General features: G+C 39.4%; 1 protein-coding gene across 2 annotated transcripts in view; it reads left to right on the plus strand.

The window, feature by feature from the left end:
- The window catches only part of grik4 (glutamate receptor, ionotropic, kainate 4), a gene marked incomplete at its 5' end in the record, with an annotated part of 131,757 nt that overhangs the window by 77,878 nt on the left and 32,200 nt on the right, over nt 1–21,679 (plus strand). For both annotated transcript variants that reach the window (XM_079480717.1, XM_079480718.1), the window contains 3 exons: nt 5,351–5,512; nt 7,731–7,883; nt 8,261–8,365. In XM_079480717.1, the coding sequence (XP_079336843.1) occupies nt 5,351–5,512; nt 7,731–7,883; nt 8,261–8,365 (420 nt within the window). The remainder of the gene's footprint in view (nt 1–5,350; nt 5,513–7,730; nt 7,884–8,260; nt 8,366–21,679) is intronic.

A 21,679-nucleotide genomic window follows, 5' to 3' on the forward strand; every position in this document is an offset into this window, starting at 1 on the left:
GTAATGTTGTGAGTAATGGATGAAAACGAGAACATTAATAATTTACAACAGCAGCAGACATAACAAGATCATGCATGGTCTCATAAAGTTAATTAAAAGTTTAGTTGTGGCATTGCATATAAACTCGCCTAAAAGATTATTAGGAACACCTGTTCAATTTCTCATTAATGCAATCATCTAATCAACCAATCACATGGCAGTTGCTTCAATGCATTTAGGGGTGTGGTCCTGGTCAAGACAATCTCCTGAACTCCAAACTGAATGTCAGAATGGGAAAGAAAGGTGATTTAAGCAATTTTGAGCGTGGAATGGTTGTTGGTGCCAGACGGGCCGGTCTGAGTATTTCACGATCTGCTCAGTTACTAGGATTTTCACGCACAACCATTTCTAGGGTTTACAAAGAATGGTGTGAAAAGGGAAAAACATCCAGTATGCGGCAGTCCTGTGGGCGAAAATGCCTTGTTGATGCTAGAGGTAGGAGGAGAATAGGCCGACTGATTCAAGCTGAATCATATCCACTCGTTACAACCGAGGTATGCAACAAAGCATTTGTGAAGCCACAACATGCACAACCTTGAGGTGGATGGGCTACAACAGCAAAAGACCCCACCAGGTACCGAGAGTTGATGACCGGAAAAATGTTGCCTGGTCTGATCAGTCTCGATTTCTGTTGAGACATTCAGATGGTAGAGTCAGAATTTGGCGTAAACAGAATGAGAACATGGATCCATCATGTGGTGTAATGGTGTGGGGGATGTTTTCTTGGCACACTTTAGGCCTCTTAGTGCCAATTGGTGGCACTAAGTGTGTGTGTAATAACCATTCTCACAGGAGTTCCTTGCCCTAAATATTCATTGTCTGGAAATGTATGTTTTTGTTCCGACCGGTGCACAAATGAGTGATCTCGCGTAGGTGTGTTTGTGGTCGAACGAACAAATGAGTACATAAGCCATGTCTGTGAGTAAATCGCTAAAAAAATGTGTTTCAATCGGTAAACGACACTGATCTTTTCCCTGTTCTCTAAGAAAAGAAAGACAAGTTTCTGTTCGCCTGTTTTGGCAGCTCTCCCCACTTTTCGGCCGACACCGTAAAGGATGTTCGCAGAAGCTATTCAGAACATCATAACAGCGGCCTCGACCACTTAATCACACCGCACAGCTCTAAGAATCAATTAACACCCACAACTGAACAGCCAAATCGCTGCTGTCTACATGCCAGCAATTGGACGTGAGCGCATCAGTGAGCTACTTAATGATCTGGATAGGACTCCGTCAGAAGTTCACTTCCTAAAGTTATTCTGCCAGAGGTTTACCTCGGAATGTCTTGCCTGTTTAGCGCTGCCTTATTACATTTGTGTTTGGTTTAGTTTCTTCTCAGTCTGACGTGCAGCACCTGCGGTAGTAATATTATCTGTGATAATGATTTTCAAAATGTCAGATTTTCACTCCTTGTTTGTTCCGTATACACTGTCAAACAAATGAAGTGTATCAGATGTGTGCCAGGGGGCGGAGTCTCCTACAAGCGTGATGATGTATAGGTGTAGGATCAGTGGTTCATCTACGGATTTACCACATTGGATGCAGTAAATCTCTAGGGAGCTCATTATTCCTAGCTCTGTTTGGCTGTGCCACAACAAGCAATATGCATGCGTGTGTGTGGAGGGGGATTGAGGGGGACAGAAAGAATCAGCCTATGTGGCAGCAAAAATCTGGCCCAGGTTCTGCTACTCTGATTGATCTTCAGGTGACAGGGTCTGTCAGGGGGCTCATTGCCATCCTGTCAGCATCTCACCTCTCTTCCATCTCCTCTACCCATTCCCTCAGCTTTCTCTCTCTTGCTCGTCCTCTCTTTTTCTCTCCCTTCTTCTGTCATTCTGTCAAAGATCAGGAGCGGCTTTTCTCCCAGGGGTCCAGCTGTCTCCATGCCCTCTTCTCTTACATCCACCAAACAGTTAAAAATCAGTTTGTGCTTCTGTTCTTATTTTTGAGTTGTTCCACATCTGTATCAATTTCTTTGTTCTGTTGAACACAGAGAAAGATATTTTGAAGAATGCTTGTAACCAAACAGTTCTTGGCCACCATTGACTACCAGAGGAAAAATTACTGTGTTGGTCAAAAGTGCTCCGGAGCTGTTTGCTTTCCTACATTCTTTAAAATGTTTTATTTTGTGCAATTCTTCCTATTATGGTAGTCAGTGGGGGCCAATATGATTGGTTACAAGCATTCTTCTGAATATCTTTCTCTGTGTTCATCAGAACAAATAAATCTACACAGATTTGGAACAACTCGAGGGTGAGTACATGAAGACAGTTTTTCTTTTTGGGTGAACTGTCCCTTTAAGGGCACGTTCGGTCGCAAATGTGCGCGTACAAGAGGTGTAGCTTTAAGATATCCGGTGACCTTGCATTTCAGGTACCAAAGTGCTGCATGCATAATGACCTGCTCATTTACACTGTCTCTGTTTTAATGATGTATTAACATGCGCTATGAGAGTAATTACAGTTCCGTCCCTGTCGGGCTTGTCAGACTGAACTGAGGAGCTCAGACAGCAGAGGGGTTAGCCGTTCAAGCGCTCTTATATGCTAATCAATGAGTACATTTGCAATAAGGTGTATTCATAATTGTGCAATTGTGTTGGCCTGCAGTATGTGCAACAGCAGATGAACCTGTTGTATAGTCCTGTGGCTCATTACATTAGGATTTAACTGCAGTGTTGTTTTGAAAAAGGTTATTTATTCTTTGGTATACACAGATGTTTGTAATGACTGTCGCTTGGGGTAGTTAATGTTTCTAGAAAATGGTTTGAAAATTAAATAATTGAAATGACAAGCGTTGTTCAGTTTTATAATTACATTTCAAGTTTGGGGCTTCAGAGTGAGCTTGAGAGTTTTGTCCTGGAATAAAATGTTACTATTTGTTGAAGCATCATTTAAAAAAATATATATAATGTTTCAAGTAGATAAGAGTGCATCCTCAGCAGCAGAATAATAGTCCGTCCAAAAGTTGGCTAAATGTTTTCGATAATACAATTTTACAGACGTAGAAAAGCACATTCCAAATTTTCATTTAGCATTTCTAGATGTATGGTGGCCATTCCAGTCCAGTGTCTGTTGAGTTTCAACAAAAACAAACCTCTGGACAAGCAACAGCAATGAGAAAGACTGACAGCAGTACATGGCACATGAAAACTGTGATAAAATCACATAAAACATTTCCTAATTACAAAAATATTACTATCGTATTGCTTAAAAGTGAATATGAACTTGTTTTCTTTGCAGTATTTAAGTTCTGAAAAATACAGAGCATATTTTCTGTTAATTTGACCTATTTCTCCAGTTTTCATTTTCTGTGAATAAATGCAAATAGATCCAATATGTTTATTTAAAATATTGTCAGGAATTGAATCGACTAAAATGTATCTAAACACATACCTACTGTATAAATAGAAAATACATTTGAAACGGTCTCTTAATTTTATACTACACATTTTTCAAAACCCTTCTTTCGAGAAAGATGTTTTGGCTGCAATATGTAGGTGTCTACAACTGGCCCATGTTAACCAGCTAAATCTTGACCCATGGGTATGCACTATGGGATTTCTGGTTTTTCTCAAAGCAACAAATGGGCCAAAAGCAAAAATGGCCCTCATTTAGTGAATGAGAGGAAGAAAAGGTGAGCTGTCTGTTGCTTGTGTTTGCTACGAGAAGAATTCAGCGAGGTCTCTGCCTCCGAGTCTCCACTGAAGCGTTCTGACTCCTGCAGGCTCTGCGGTAAAAAATGTTGTCTCTGCACTCCCATGACACTGCGTTCTCTGCTTTTCTTCTCCTTTGCTCGGCAGAAGCTTTAATCCCTTGTGTTGTGCACTACCCGTGGCCCGGGCGGCTGTCCTCATCTGGCTTTGTGTGTGTAATGAGAGGCCAGAATTGTGTTGTCTTTGATCTGAGGGGCTTCAGTCTTGCTGCATGCCACCTCCTGTAAGGCTGGGGATTTGCTATTGTGGATCTATGGAATGCTCACTCACCTTTCCTGACCCTTGCTCTTGAAGACGTAGACAAACTCTCTCTTTTCAAAGCCTCAAAATACTTCCTGTACATCTCTTAGCTAGTCACTAATTCTTCTTCTATATACTTTTAGCCTGTCGCACCTTGTCCTTTCTATGTTTTCGTCTCTAATCTGTTCTCCGTCCATGTCTACTCATTTCATCTCTTATGTCCATCTTCTCAACTCTTATCTTCATCTTCTTTTCCCTTTTCTTTTCTCGCAAGGTGTCTGTCTCTCTTAAGAAGAACTGCACATCTCACTTTGTCTCATTTGGTTTTCTTCTCATCTGCTCATGGTTGATCTCATCTTCTGTAATCTGTTCTCTTCCTGTTTCCACTCCTTTCATCTTGTGTTGTTTTTTGCTCATTTCATCTCATTTGCCTGTTTTCTTCTCTGCACATCTGCATGTTTTATTTCTCGTCTTTTTCTCTTCTCTTTTAGTTATTTCATATTTCTATTTGTCTCTTTTAATCTGCTAACAGACACATCTGGTTTCAACTCGTCTCTTTTCATCTGTTCTCTGCCTTTTTCCTTTTTATCTCATTCACCAGTTTTTTTTCTGTGCACCATGCATGTTTCAATTCTCACCTGTTCCTTTTTTTCTGGAAGTGATTTCACATTTTGTTTTGTCTCTTCTTATCTGCTAACACCCACATCTTGTTTTGACTCGTCTCATCTCTTGTAGTCTTTTTCTATTTTATCTCAATTATCTGTTCTCTTTGCACTGCATCAGCATGTCTCGTTTCGTCTCATCTTATTATCTTCTTTTTTGTTCATTCACTTCTCGTTTTTCTCGTTTCTCATTTTTACTCTTCTCGTCTCTTTCTGGTTGATATATACTGTACGCTTCAAAAGTCCAGCACTATAACTCCTCTCCCTCCTCACACTATCGTTGTTGTCCCTCAAGCCAGTGATGATGACAGCGTCATATGCTGTAATACTGTCAGCAACAACTGCAGGGACATCTCTATTAACCTTCAGCTGATATACAGCACGTGCAGACTGACAACACTGCAGACCTTTTCTCACCCGCTCTTGCACCATCTCAGGAGTGGCCCTCGTGGGATCTGATGCACAATAGCTGCTGGGATTAATGCTCTCCTAAGCATTAGCTTTGGCTGAATTGAATTACTCGTTTCAGGAACTGGCAGAATTACCTTACCGCTTGTTAATGAGCCTGACGGTATTGTTTTACTTCCTGTGGGCATCATTAGGTTGTTTAGATTCGACAGGGGACCTGAGGTTGGCAAGTTGATAGGAAGAGCTCATATCGGTGAATTAACTTTAATGCTTTATCTCCTCCCTTGCAGGAATTCTCGCTCCTGCGACTCGACGATTTAGCAGATCAACGGGTGAACATCGTGGGGTTTTCCGTTTTCAACTGGACTCATCCTTTCTTTCAGGACTTTGTCCTCAGCCTCAACCGATCCTGGCAGGAGAACTGTGATCACGCACCTTTTGCAGGGACGCCGGTAAGAAACGCACACAGGCAATGCTGATTTTGAATGTTCATACAGGGTTAAATCACTGTTTCTTGTTAAAGCAGTCAAGCCCCCTTTCACTGTGTGCAGTAGGCTAGTGACATAGATGTGAAAACCAAAATGCTGCATTGGCAACTGGGCCTTATTTGCACCATCATGTAATTCATGCAACAATGAAACGAATCACAACATGACAAAAAGATTTAACATAAAAATCCACAAAATGCTTTACAGAATTATGTATGCCTATTTTAACATAATGTTGATTGATTCATGATGGCAGCAGTATAAAGAGGTCCAAAACAAGATTACAGTCCACAGGAATTAAGATTCATTGTGTAGTAAAGGAACAAATGTTATTTATTTTATAGCTAAATTTAATACATTTAAACTCTATGGGGTTGTTTCCCAGACAGGGATTATTTTAAACCAGGACTGAATCCAGGATAAATTGGAACATTTAAGTAGTTGCCCTCTTACGCATAAGGGCACTCCAGCTGGTGACTGTGACAAATGTACTATTACCCTATACATTGTAAATGACTGTCAATGCCCACACATTCGGGGGGTTTCCCGGACAGGGATTATTTTAAACCAGGACTAGACCTTAGTTAAATTAGGATATTTAAATTGTTTTTGTAAAAACATACTTAAAAAACATTACTGTTGGGTATCTTGAGACAATACAATTGCACTGATATATTCTAAGATATGTCAGTGCAAGTTTTTTTCGATTAAAACACCTCTAACATTTAAGGAAGTCTGGCACTATAGGCTTAAACTCTGTCTGTGAAACCACCCCATTAAATTTTCTTTTAGCCAGAGGATTTCCTCAAATATTTTTCTTCCTCAAAGTTTTGTCATTTTATTTGTGTTTACAGTGCACGCTCATATACTATACAGAACAGCCAAATGTGTTAGCTAGGTACAGTATTTATATATATAGTAATTCATGTGATCAAGCATGCTAAATTAGTTATTCCGATTCATCCTGCTAACCGTGTCCTCACGGTTACCTTGAATCTGGGGCTGTTGTTCTATAATTCATAGCACACACTCTGAGGAATACACATATCCTGCATGTTCACGTCCGCCCTGTTTTATCTGTTACTTTGCAAATGAAAACATCTGAATAATGTATTCCCCCTGATCTCACTCCAGTTTGTACTCTATCAAATCGGAATGAGAATTCAAAAAACATAATGCCATAATAGATCGAATTAGAATTATTTCAATACATATCACATTGATTATCAATTTTAAAGATTTGTTTAACATTTCGCTTTCTGAATGAAACCTACGGGGAATACTTAAAAAAAAATGCAAGCTGCTTTTAGAAAGTAGTTCGGGTTGCATTTCCCATTTAATTAGGTCTAATCTTTAATTAATCGGAGGAAGTTTGTCGGCTCGCGGACAGATGAGAGGAAGAACGGGACGAAACCCAACAGTGAGATTCAGCTCAGTTATACACCGGCCTAGAAATTGAGATGTTTCGCATGCAAGGCGTATGGTAGCAGAGGGAAACTAGCTTAACCTATATGTCCTTGATGTGGAAGACAGCGACTGAACGGATATTTAAACCCTTGAAATTCATTAGCTAAAAAGTAGAATGGCTTCTCTGTGCAAAGATTAACCAGTGGAACAGTCTGTAGCACACACATGCTGTCATTTTGCATTCACCTAATAAGTGTAGCCTGGACAATCCCCTACATCTGATCAGAATAGATACACAATTCTTCTTCTGAATGAAGAGATTGAGGCAGAGACATTTATACTGATGGCTATTTTAGTCACAAGTACATGCTCAACTTTTCATTTAATTCCTATGACACACACACATCTCTGCCCACTCGAAACTGCTGTGATGTTTCATAATGCATTGCAATGTCCTCATTTCAGAATCCTTCAGCATTATCCTACAGCAATAAAAATCAGAAGACCAGGAATGTGTTTGTATGTGTTGGTCCTCCTTCTGTTGTTTTGAAAGTTTGAAACATCAGATAGTGAGATAGCATATACTTCTGTACTTTGTGAGATACTGTACAGAAAGCAACCAGATGGAGGCATCCTGGTAGATTGGATATTATAGAAACATTAAATTCGGATGTGCCTTGGCGCCCTTATTTCTATACAAAAAATACTGCCGTCCCAGCTAGTTGCATTTTATTGAGTTCTGCTCTGCTTTGTGTTTACCTTGTATGTGTTCCAGCTTTCATCTGCACTGCTGTTTGATGCGGTACATACGGTGGTGGCAGCTGTGCAGGAACTGAACCGTAGCCAGAACGTCGGTGCCACTCAGCTCTCCTGCAAGTCCTCCAAGATCTGGGAGCACGGAACCAGTCTCATGAATTACCTGAGGATGGTAAGGGACCCACTGGGAAATCCCGTGACCTGCCAGTCATCCCGCCCGCCGGCGTCGCAACCTCATCTGTCATTTGGTTTTCTCTCTGTACCCCTAAGGGCCCACGTCAGAACTGCTGTCTTCAGCAGAATCCCAGAAATCTCACTCGGCTATTAAAGATTAACGACCATGAGTTTGTCATTACTGCATCATGCAATGCGTGGTGTACAGTGATCCTATAGCCCACTTCCTCTGCTGTTCTTTGTATTGTTGAAATGCTTCCAGTACGTCCACACAGGCTTAAAAATCAATAAAGCATCGAAGCCTCATACAAAATACAGGAGGCTTGCCATAGTATGATAGCGTTAACACAGCTTTTTGTGGATCTCTCCGGATAGGTAGAGTTGGAAGGTCTAACGGGCCACATCGAGTTCAACAGCAAAGGACAGCGTTCGAACTATGCCCTCCGGATCATGCAGAACAGCAGAGATGGCCTAAGGCAGGTAAAGTAACTCACGGCCACATCAGTCCATCAGCTGGAGGTAAAACACACCATTGTCTGTGGTTACACTTGTGTCTGCTGCCAAGAACACAATGTTTTTTGTCCGTCACACCTAGATTTGATGTAAAGGTGGAAAAGACTGCAGAAATCCACAACTGTTGGCCAGACTGACTTTCTTTTCTTAATCATGGTAGTTAAAAAAAAAGTAACATAGCCTCTTTTTTCCATTTATTGTAGTTGAAGGAGGAATGGGGCTGAAGCTCCAATATGAGAAAAGCCCATAAGAAAGCAGATCAAAATTCTGCTCCATCAAGCATTCAAATTTAAAAGATATAAAATTTACATGATCAGGGAATCAGAAAAGGCTTCTTATATACTCAAGATCATGCCAAAGGGAGCTGGAACAGAAGTCACGAATTTAAGTGAACATCGACTTTGGGATGTTCCTCACAGTGAGCATTTAAAAGGCTTCAAAAAAGTAATATACAGTGGTTTGACCCACTTTTATTATGCTCTTATGATAAATTTTTTGGTATTTCGGAGCTAGACAGTACCAGTCTTATTTTACTTTCATTATACTGTAGATAATTGACAGGAAAGAGTATTCTCTGTGTTAAACAGAAAAGGGAATTCATATGATTTTGGGCATGACCAATTTTAGAACATTTAAATTATAAATTAAAATTATTTTTCCTCTGTCGATCAGATGTGTGCTGGAAATAAACTGTGGATATACAGAGTTTGGAGGGGCCAGCAGGGAGAGCCAGACCAATCGTGATGGAATTTGTGTTAATTGGCACTTTCGTGGTCTTGTGATTTTATTGGTGGATCTGGATGTCCATGGCATTGCTTTTGTAACGTGAGGGGGTACTTTATCAGGTGTGCCATCTGGTGTGGTTAGAAAATGGACAACAGAAGCAGGGTTTTGTTAAATAAGTGCTTTACTGTCACCAGTTCTCGTAAAGGTGACCTTGTTTTCACAAAGTAATATCACCATCTGTTTTCAAACTCAATCTTCAGCTTCTAAAGTTAAATTTGATGAGTTAACTTGCTTTTTCTCTGTTCTGACTTAAAACAACAATTTGGGGAAAACAGACTTGACAGAAAAGACCTGTGCTAGTGTCGCCTGCTTCTCTGTATATGACACGAGAGAGAACAGGAACAGAGGGCTACTGCTGTCAAACAGCAGACTGGTTTCCGAGTGACATTGAATTTGTGACTGTCACCTTATGTCATACGCACACTTTTCTGTTGCTCTTTTAACCTTCCAAAATTCTGTCAGCTTTCTCTCACACTTCTACAGCCTGTTCCCATATGGAGGGCTCTGGCAGTCATTGATGGGCGTATGGCCGGTAGACAAAACTTTGTTCAATACTGCAGACAGCAAAGATCAGACCGACAGCTGGTGATCGCGCTCAACCTTATTAGTTTCACAAAGACATCACCGTTTTCTTAGTGGAACGCTTATTTTCTCTCGTCTCCATTTCACGCGACATTTTCCTTTCATCGTGGCTGTCCTTTTGTAGCTTCCCTGTGTGTCTTTGTTAGTTTTTTAATGTTACTGCAGAGCTCACAATGGTTCTTTTCCTGTATAGTGTACTTTGCATGCATACTTTTTCATACATATTAAGCTCACTTCGGATAAAAATAAGAAATTAAGCATTTTCCCTTCGTCTTGTAATGTGAGTCAAGAATTTTCCTATTCATTTGTCATAGTGGACATGGAAGGTCGAGTCAAGGGCACTGCGTTCTGGGATAAGGTTCTCCATGCAGTGTACGCGCACTATTTAGCAAGGTACACAGTGCCTAAACTTTACCCTATTTTAAAAAAGCGACGTTCAAAGTTATAGTGTATGAAATTACGCGGCGAACACAGAAATAAGATGGCGTCACGTTTTTGATTCTTTGCTGAAGGAGATAACGTATTTATGAAACACGCTGTAGAGCAGTTTGTCCATTTAGGGTTACCATAGAAACAACATGGTGAATTCAATGTAAAGGGACTCGCGGTGTGTGTTGATAGAAATAGCTCATTCTAAGGCAGTGGTTCAAAACTGTGGGTCGTGGCCACAGATTTTGTGGCATTTTATGAAATATAGCAATTTATCATAAATACTATGAAATCAAACATCAGAAAAATAAGCCCACCAACCAAAAAAAATATGTTTCAGCATTGCATTACTGAATATGTAATCGGTGTCATAAAAACATTTAGTTTAAGATTATAAAACTTTATTTGGTGGGGGGGGTTATTTGGTTCGGCAAAGCGATGCACCCTACACAAAGGGGGCCTTACAACTAAAAAGTTTGAGAAACATTTAAGGTAATAAAAACATAACAGTTCATTATATAAGGTCTTTATACACCTCTGAACACATAGCTATGTATATTATATTGCATTTCTGTCAATTTGCCCTCCAAAAAATTACACACAGCACCTTTAATATATACTGCAAGGTATGCACTGGGGAGTAAGATGCTGTATCATTTCATAAGGAAACCCCACAGTATCATCCCCAGTGGCAGAGCGCAGATTAACGCAAAGGTTGTTTAGGCTGCAGCCTAGGGGCCCCACCTGTTTGGGGGGCTCTGATTAGCCACATTTTCTTTCATTTTAAATTTACTTCAGCGCGAATAAAAAATAGACCCTCATTGGCCCATAAGATATACAGTATAACATTTGGGTCACATCTGTCCAATCAGCTGCTGGTGAAATCATGGCAATCATTATCATTTACGTCACTGCTATTGTGAGACATGGGACTATCATTACCCTGCCACAAGACTAGAAAAGGATGACGCAGCTTTGGTTTGGTGTCTCAGCTTGATTATGTCATGCTCCTGCCCTCCTTGTCATCCTTTTCTAGTCTTGTGTCAGGGTAATGTTTGTTTTGTTTTGTGTGCCAGCGCATGGTCATTGTTTGTGTACGATGTCTACGCTCGCCTGTCTCGTCTTTTGGCCCACCCCTCATTTCCTTGTTAAGCTTCCCGCCAGTGTTGATTCCCTTCACCTGTCCTTGCTAATTACCCATTGTTAGTGTCCCCTATATTATGCCCTTGTGTCTTCTGTCCTGTGCTCGTTCGTTCTGTTCGATTGCTGTTTGCTACATTTGAGCCATGTCTTTGAAGACATGGCTCAAATCCTTTAATTGCGTCTAGTCTAGTCTAGTCTAGTCTAGTCTAGTCTAGTCTAGTCTAGTCTAGTCTAGTCTAGTCATGTGACAAGTGGTTTTTGTCAAGCTTGGCTTTTGTCAAGCGTGGTTTAATCTTGAAACATCAAATTACTATACATTTGCCGCTCCAATTTCACTTGCACAAAACCATGCAGGCTCACTCTTGCTCAAATCCAAGGTAAATTACCAATGCTATCATCTCTTACATTTTACAATGCATCTCTTATTTGAGTACATTTTGAGTAAATATTGTAATTATCTAAAGCGCATGCGCAGGGTTCGGTACCCTGGTGCGCACCGGAGTTCGCGTGACAGCGTTTACATCAGTGATTTAGGTGCATCCAAAGAGCAGCCTAGGGACCCCTGACCACCTTAATCTGCCCCTGCCAGTGGCACACGTGATGCTGGGGACAGATAATCTGATTTTGAGATCATGATACTGCAGTCATTTCGATTGTTGGCCTGCTAATATTACATTTCTACTGCTCTAATGGACGTAAATTAAATTGGAATACTGACATTTATGTGAAATTGGAGTGTTTTTGTGTGTGATATTGTGTATGTGGTGAATACAGCGGAATGCTTCCATAATGCTCTGTGTCAGATTAGCAGCTATTCGAAGTAAATGGATGCCTTGGCAACAGGTTCCCGAGTGAAGCTGCCAGGCTTCATGGAAAGACCAACAAGGGCGTGTTCTTACAAACATCAACAAATGCACATGCTTTCTCTTCTGCATATGTTGATAGATGCTTAGAGATAATCTTCCCAGAGATACTAAAGAATAGAGAGAAGGCGGTACATCACTGACAGCTATAAGTCTATGTGGCGAGCAGGGCGGGACGAGAGCCGTGAGGGATAGGCGCGAGGCCGGACACGTGAGTGATAATGAGCATCAGTTGTGCATGCACCGGTCTCGCATCTCTCACGGAGGAGCTCAGAAAGCATAAGAGAGGAGTGGCAGGAGTGTATTGCGAGAGAGGACCGGGCCCGGACATGTTAAGTTTGTGTTTATGTATTATGGCCTTTTACTTCCGTGTTTGTTGTTTATTTGATTTGATTAAAGTTTTGTTAAATTGTTCGCCGGTTCCCGCCTCCTTCCTTCCCTTTTATGGAACTTTGTAACAGTCTAGAGTTGTCCATTGTGTGCTAGTGGACTTGGTAAAGACAGTCCTACCCTGTGGCTGTGGGGCAGATTGGTCCACATGTGTACATACACTTATCTTCTGGAGGCATGGACAGTATGTGCAGTAGGTGAAGGAGGGAGGTACATGTGAGGCGGAGCTCCACACATTGTTGGCACATTTAAATTGATTTTTCTGGTAGGCATCTTGCAAATTCATGCTATGCCATATGTGCACTAAAGCCCTGTTTGGACAGAAGTCGTTTTTCATGAGGAGGTACAGTAATTGTCTATTCATTTTTTTATCAGTGTTTGTGTTTAATAAACCTAAATCTTTTAAATATTTATGTTAATTGAAGTCAAATAAAATTTTAGTAAATAATAACAGTATTATTTAAAGAATCTGATCAGGCAAATGAAGATCAAGCCGATACAACTTTGCCAGCATGACTCGAGCAGGATGTAAAGGATTGGTTAAGAGTAATTGACTATAAACAAACAACCATATACATCATACAGAGTTTGTGAGATAGAAACAAGCTTGCATTACAGCAGGGAATGGTAACATAATAAATACCACAAGTGCTTCGGGCCTTCTTGATCAACCAGTGTTTCGCCATGTCTCATCGCGACTCAACAAAGACAATAAACCCCATTATAAATACGACATTTGTTGCCTCAAGTCCTAATAATCAGTAATTATGTTCCAATTAAAGTTGTCTTTTTTTCCACATTGCACGCGTGTCTGCATTTGCAGATCACACAAAGAAACAACATCAAACTCAACTCGCGTTAGTCTGCAACAAAGTCTTTTACAATGTACTTACATGCTCCGAATCTGAAGCACCAGACAGTCCTTGCAGAGTTTTAACCGTTGGAATTGCCCCACTTTTTAACAAAAGCTTCCGTGCATAGCCGGTCTTGATCTCGCCCAGATTCATGAAGCAATCGTTAGTGAAATGCTCTGCACAAACCTGAACATTTGGATTGTACTTCTCTGGAACAGTGTGGAAAATAAAATTTAACCATTCATTTTTTTGTCGTATAGTCTTTAGGCAGGGCAAACAAATATGATTTCTTTTCACAACAAAACACACATCGTCTCCACGCCGGTGACAGTACAATGAGATTTACAAGACAAATCGTGTTACAAACTGACGTAGATTCACCAGGGTGTGGTTACACGAGGCGTTTCAGGCAGGTCTGGGTGAGCATTCGCTTCCAGATAAAATACATCTTTTGTTCCGACACTTAAATTTCTGCAATTTTACGTGTCTAATACATGCATGGACAACTTATAACACACCAAAGACAAAGAAAAACTCGTATTTCTGGCGAATCACCCCTTTAAAAAAGTAAAAAACTGAACTAACTAAAAAAAAACTATTTTAAAATATTTTATAAATATTACTCCAACAAACTAAAAACAAAACGTTAGTTACTCTGGTGTGTTGCTAATGCAATTATTTTGTTAATTTATAAACTTGTGATTATAAAATGGTAATTAAACAACTTTGGTGACAGCATTTTATGGCTCGACGGTTTTTAGAAAATGTCTATTACTGACTGTATTGTATTATTTTCCTAAAACATGCAACTTTTGTGACAAAATATGATTTTCATATTGCACTGCCTAGTGTACCATCATTATGGAATTAATCTTTCTTGCCAGTTTTTTGGTATAAAATAAATACGGATGCGGCTGGCATCTTATCTGATGAGCAAAGAAATTAAATACGTACACAGGAAAACTAATCCTATCCATATTAGAACATGAAATCACAGACCTCCAGTTGTAATAACTGCAACTCAAACATCGTCTGGAAAATGAATCCTGTCTGAATACTTGTGTGGTCATGTAACATTATGACAATTTGTTTATTTAAACACTGACAACACTGTGTCACTGTCAGGGATATGTGAAAGTTTTTGCAAATGCATGGGTAATGATATCTTCCAGAACGGCCAGAAACATGGGAGTGGTGATCGATCATCAGCTAAACTTCACGAATCATGTTGCCAGCACCTCCTGGTCCTGTAGATTCATCCTCTACAACATTAGGAAAATTAGACCTTTTCTGTCCTCATTCTATCATTATGAAAGCAGAAAGTCAAGTTCACTACAGCCTTGCCAGTTTCAGCAGGTCTGATCTTCCCAACGGTTTTGCTGTGGTAAGATCAATTTTCCGTGTCCTCTCCCACAGCTCTGCCAGAATCTCCACCAGTCATCTCCATAAACAGACCCCATTAAACACCACGACACCTCACGCACTCAAGCTAGCAGCCTCCGACCGGCATTCTCACCCACGCGTTCCTCTCTCTCCACTAAACGAGCAATGACAAGAATGTTCAGACTGGTAAATATTTTCTACAGAATGTGCTTTAATAGGGGACACCCTGTGTTTATATTTTATTGGATGGGGTAATGAGCGATATCAAGCAGGCAAATCAGGAGTCAGTACTCTGCAACTACGGGCAGATGGTGTCCTCCACCGGCTTGTACCAGAAATGATGATTCTCCCAAATGGATAATATCATTCAGCCCATTCTGAGGGGTAGTGCGATGAAGATGTACTATTAAGCGGGATGGAAATTATGATAGGGCACCTTTTAATTCTAAAATGGGCTTTTGGTGCCTGCACTCCAACCAAGGACTCGGTAGAGGGAGAGATTTTCCCGTTCTGAGGTTCAGAGATGATGTGGTGTGATCTCATTGACTTTGCTGTGCTCCCTAAGCCAGATAGTATAGCGGCTGTGTCCCCGGGGCACACTGAGTGCAAATGCCCTTCTGGAGGCGTGAGATGGGAGGCTAGTTTGTTTGGGCACACAGCCAGCCTGTGTGCCCTTAGAGCAGTAATGCAGTGAAAATAGTTTGCAGTGTCTATCACGCACTCACATTACTTAGCTTTGACATAGTTTAGGACTTGTTTTTTTATAGATCTAACTGTATTTGTTATAAACTTTAGCAGAAATGATTTGCACATTTTGTATGAAAAAGGGTTTTAAAAATGGCAACATCCTTAATATCTATGGAAAAATAAATTTTGCCAATAAAAATAGGCGTTATGCATTATTGATTTCACATACAGTAGAAAACATTCATACAGAAAAAACATTGTATTTAAAGCAAAACTACCCGACTAAAGCAAATATAAACAAATTACTGCACCGTTTCAAATGTGTAATTCAGACATGATGGAAAACGTGTTTATCTTTCATTTTCAATGTGTATATCATGATGTATTGTCCTGTCTTGTCTTTATTGTGAAATGTAAACTCATTTTAGGAATATCACCATTCAATGTGAATGTTTCAAAGAATATTCTTAAATAAGAAAATATTTCAATGATTGCTCCATGTCGTCATCCAAAATCCCGTTTGCGGCACAGCAAAGTGTCGAAAAATCATCTCTTAGCCGGAAACGTACGATTTTGTCCTATCCTTCACTTGAATTACGAGATGATTTATAACTCACTTATAAGCGCAGCTTTGTCCCGAGAATTTCTTTACTCTGAAGTCAATTCTTAGCAGTATTCTTGTTTGTAATTCTCAGAAGCATGATAAATATGGGCCCATGTCTTTTGTATGCACTTGTTACATAGAGACGTTTTACTCAAAATGCCTTTAAGATATATTATATTATATATATATATATATTTAAATATGAGCTTAAGTAATGTACATAATACAGATAGTATCTTTCGTTGTTATTGACATTACTGACAGTTAAACTCTAAAAATGTTGCTGTTATTTCATAACGCTGTTAACACAAGACAAGCGGACGTAACAAGACCTTGCATCCCTTTATTCAAAAAGAAAGAAACACACACAGCGGTTTACCCAGCTTGGCTCATCCCTGTATGTTTCTTCCTGGGCTCAAGAGAGGCGAATGTCAATTGTCTTTATTTCCCCCATCGATAGCATCGTAGGCTATTAATTAGCCTGGGCTCTGTGGAGCCTAATAGCTGCCAGGATCTGGCTGCCTGAGCCACGCTGTTTATTTATTTGTCTCTCTTCCTGCAGGGGGTTGCTCCGATGCTCGGCCAGCGCGGGCCGCTCTTGACGATTTTGTAATTAAGTTTGGTAATAGAAGTAGTTAATCAAGGCCTGAGATTATGCCACCTGCAGCGGAGGCCCGGCAGCAGGGACGGATGGGGATTCAGGAAGAGTGCTGAGGCTCCTCCTTCCCCGAAGGTTAGACATCAACCGCTGCCTCTTTCCCCTGCTGAGAGCAGGCCGAGTCTCCCGCCTCGAATCTGTCTCGCTCTGATTCTTCCCCTCGCCACCAGAGCTCAGTCTCTGTGTAGTTCAAACAGCAGCGGGTTTTGGTCTTATCTCACCCAGCCTTCATAGCCACTCACAGCAGGGCCTTTTAATACACACACAGCTATGTAAATTAGATTAAATTTGCTTGGGTCTGCTCCGAGAGCGAACATCACACGCTCTTCTTCTCAATTGAATTTGTTTACTTGTTCTCTCAGCACGAGACCTCATTTATTAGGCCTGTCTGTTTTATTTGTGTTTTATCACTGCGTCTGGGGACAACATTAGTTGCTAAGCTCTGTCAAGTTTGCACCCCATGCAGAACATTGGAGAGGAGTCACTTCCTGTCACATACTGTGAGTTAAACTACAAATTCGCTCCCTGTCTCATAAGATATCGAACCTCACCAGCTGGTTTGGCACAAGCCAGGCAAATCATCTCGAGACCAGTTGATTTAGACCATAAGGCAGTGTTTCCCAGCCAAAGGTGTGTGTATCTCAGGGGGCTACCTGGAATGATTTTGCTTTGTCAAATGTGTACTGTAAAATAAAAATCGTGAGTTAAAAAATACAGCTAGAAAAAATTTAATGACAGTTTTATTTACACATTTAGTCAGAAAACAAAAGTAGATTAAAATCACACTGAAGTAAACCTGACTTATACTGAGAGAAATGTTTAAGAATCTTTGGCCTGTAAAAAACAACTATAGGACTTACTTTATATTTTTGTTAAAATATACGTTAAAAAAATAAGTAAATCTTACTACTGATTGAAATTTACTTTACTTAGAAATATTATTAATTGTACATGTTACTTGGCTTGTTGTGTTTACTCTTTTGATTAAGTAGTATATACATATACATGTATATATATACAGTCATACAGTGGTTTGTACTGTAACTATTTTTGTACTTAAAGATTACTTCTGTTACACTTACTGTGAAGTATAAGTATAAGTTTATTACCTTAAAAAGAATTTGCTAATTTTGTACCAAGTAGAATGGATAGTAGTAGATACTTGTAGGACAAAGAGTTAGTATTCTGATAGTACATTGTTATAGTTCACTACACAAAGTATACACTTTGAAAAAGGTGCTACAAAAGGTGTTTCACCCCGTTGTCATACAAAAACCATGTTTGGTTACCTAATGAAACATTTCTTCCAAGGTTCTTATACAAACCATGTCTCATGTTTTCATACCATTAATAACAGCACTGAATGATATCTAGTGAAATTTGAGTCAAAAGGAACACATTTCTGATTTGGTGTGCATGAAGGTTTTCTTGTTGTTCTCTGAGGGGGGAAAAAATAAGAAACACTGCCATAAGCTACAAACGCCTCACGTTTTAAAGCATTTAAACGATCTTCTCTATGTGTGAATTCTTTATGTCTATACCCATTTATCACTTAGCATGCATTCTCGTGCCTGGGTAAAAGCAGGCTTCTGACACAATCTGGGGAAATAGAAGTTGAGGAGTCTAGCATTATCACTGATGGAAATCATGAATAACCAGTTTATGTCTTCATCCAGACGCCAATAAAACTGCCACGGCAACCATAACGTTCCTCTGTAATGTACACAATTTGTGTCAGCAGCCTGGGGAGAGCAATAACATGGATGTGATGAAATATGGAAGATCAGGCCTGCAGCTGGAAAGCAATGTGAGATGTCAGGAGTTGTTTTTGACACAAATGCATTTTGAGGTGAACCCCAAACCAGGCTAAGTAGTATTATTACAGTAAGGCTTCATTGCTTATTAGTTCATTTTTAAAGCACGTTATGTTGTTTTGCACATCCTGTGTGTGTATGTGTGTGTGTGTATGTGTGTGTGTGAGAGAGAGTGACAGCAGTATGGCCGAGTCGAAAGAAACACTCTTTTTAAGTGTGTAGTTTTTCCCCTGGAGCTTTTAACAAGCTCATCATGTGGCCTCAGAATTATCCTTTGACCCAAACTTTACAGCTAATTGGTCGGAACAGGCTCAAGTTTTAACATGGCCGTATACCGTTCCTTAGAAATTGGGGTGAGAGACAGATTCAGAGAGATGAGAGCTAAATAAAGTCTGATAAAGTCCCAGGGTCATGAGAGCCAGCGGTGAGTAACTACACTCTCTTTATAAGACGTCAGAGGGGAATTTGCAAGACTCGCCTTTTTCAGAAACAGACATTTAACCAATATGTTTGCTTTCGCTGCTTGTTGCAGTAATTAAATTGTGTGAGTGTGTCTGTGAACTAGGATTTTAGAGGACAGATAAAGACTTTGATACACGGGTTCATGGGACTGTTTCTCTTATGTCTTGCCAGTGTATAGACAGATAAGAGTTCGGGAATAAATCAAAAGACATGTGGAGAACTTCATTGTACAATTCCTCAGCCTGAATAGACTTTAAGGGAACCATATCTGCATTTTAGTTAGTCCACTTATGTCTGACCTTCAGAAATAATCAGTTTTTGCTCCTTTGCCTTCAAGACTTTTATGAGGGAAAAAACTGTAGTTTTATATTGTATTGTAGTCTGTGTTTTGTATATCACATATAAAGGTGAGTCTTGTCTTTGCTAATAAATCAAAGAGGAGACATTAAACAGTCTCATCTATATGAGGTTGTTTTAAGTTATGAGATGTGAAAAGTATTTTAAAGGGTTGTACACACCGGGACGATAATCGCAAGGGCTTATCGCCAGTGTTTTTTAAAGACGTTTTTCAGCAGCAGCTCCAGGCACTTGAACAAAAGTGGTGATCTCATTTGTTGGCCAATTTGTAACATGGCCTGTCAAAGCAATAAAACAAGCCAAAGGCGTTTTGTTTAAATGATGCTTTTACGCCTGCCATTTTGCACGTCGGTATGTCCACACATATACTTTAGTTAGTCACAAGGTGTTAAACGTCAACGATAACTACGTGTGATTATCGTCCCGGTGTGGACAAGCCTTAAGTTTAAATTTCGTACAGGTTGGATATGGCCAGCTGACAGTAAATTCACAGGTTATTGTGGATTTGTTTATATTTTAATGGTGATATTACCATTGGTTACAGTGGTTAAAAGACTCTGTAATCTTTGGACATGGGAACAGGTAGTCCATGAAAATTTCGAATAAATTGCTAACATAGCTCATAATACAGTGGGGAGCCAGAGGGGGGTCCACACCCCTGATATCTCGTTGACATCTCTTTTACTTTGACATTCAACAGCAGGGCTTGCACATGATGTTACCGCACATGAAAGTCAGGGCAGAAAGACCCAATGCATTAGCGTTCACGGCTATCTTTATTCTGTTTAGAACAGGGAAAAGTTGTCGCAAAATCTGATATTTATTTTATTTATTATTAAGACTGACAAAAGATTAAAAGGAAGCAAACAAATAGCTGCAATCGGGGGCGTCATTCACCCATTTTTTAAGAGGGCAGAAGCATGTCCTGTATGTACAAATACATAAGCAATATTATAGAGAATATCTCTTCATATTCAAAACATTGCACAAATCATTGCGAGAATTAAATTACAACAATCTCTGATTGATATATGAATCGTGAGTTAAAAAATACAGCTAGAAAAAATTTAATTATAAAAAAAATGTATGTAGGCTAAATTCTTTAGGTAAATGCACAAGTCTAGTGTATTTTGAGAACAAATATCTTCTATACAATTTGTGCAATAGTTGTAAAAGAGTCTTTGTTTGCATGCAAATGAACGTAGAGCACAAAAAAAGCAAGGGGTCACCCTTTGTTAAACTGCCTTAAATACAGATTTATTACTTCTATTATGATAATATATATATAATGGAATATAATGCATCATATAAAAGGTGTATCTATTTCTTTATGTATAAAAAGTCTAAATTATTTTTGTCTTATTTAATATATTGTATATATTATTTTATCTAATATACCACTCTATGCATTTACAAATCTATATTAAATTACTTAATATATTATTGATAGTTAATTTAGACGAAAGTATATTTTCTTTAAGAGTATTGTCAGTCTTTGCAACTGTAACATAAAAGTTATTCATTTTAAATGATGCTACCTGTGTGCCAACTGGCAAGAGGTGTGTTCGACTGTGGAGACTATATCTACGTATCGCAAGAGCCATTTGAAAGCATACGGAGCAGTCTGTTCTCACAGTGATTTGTGACTACATCATTAGCCAGTAACACTTTTCATTGGGTCGGAAATTTACAGAAGCTTTGGGAAAAAATGCCCTCCAAATTCCAGATAAAATGGGAAAAACGGCCCCTACATATTTAAAACTAACTACAACAGTTGCAATGTAACAATGTAACAGCGTTACATTTTGCTCCTGTACAGCTTTAAGTATTACAGCCAATTACAGTTCAAAGTAAGAATATACTGGCCAATCAGAGGCGTTGAGATGATTCACCGGTAATGAAGAGTTGTGTTAAAGTGCGCCCCGTTAATAAAGTTTATCATTAAAACTTCGTACAGATACGACGTAAAAAAAAGATTCATCATGTTGAGTATTCAGACTCTTCCATGTATAACCTGAAGGCATTGAGTGTTTTAGTTATGTTGAATATTCTTTGATTGTTTCTATCTCTCCTGTTTGAATAAATAGATTTTCAGGTTCCTTGGAGAATTACTGTGCACTTTGATAAAAGCGAGTAGTTTTCATGTATTATAATATCTGAAAGTAATAATCAAAACAAGATTACAACATCAAGGGCAATAATCAGCATCAATGATTTTGTTTTCATCTTGCAGTCCTATGCAATGAGTATATGTTTTATGTATAACTGA

This window comes from Barbatula barbatula, assembly GCF_947034865.1.
Source record: "Barbatula barbatula genome assembly, chromosome: 19".
NCBI lineage: Eukaryota > Metazoa > Chordata > Actinopteri > Cypriniformes > Nemacheilidae > Barbatula > Barbatula barbatula.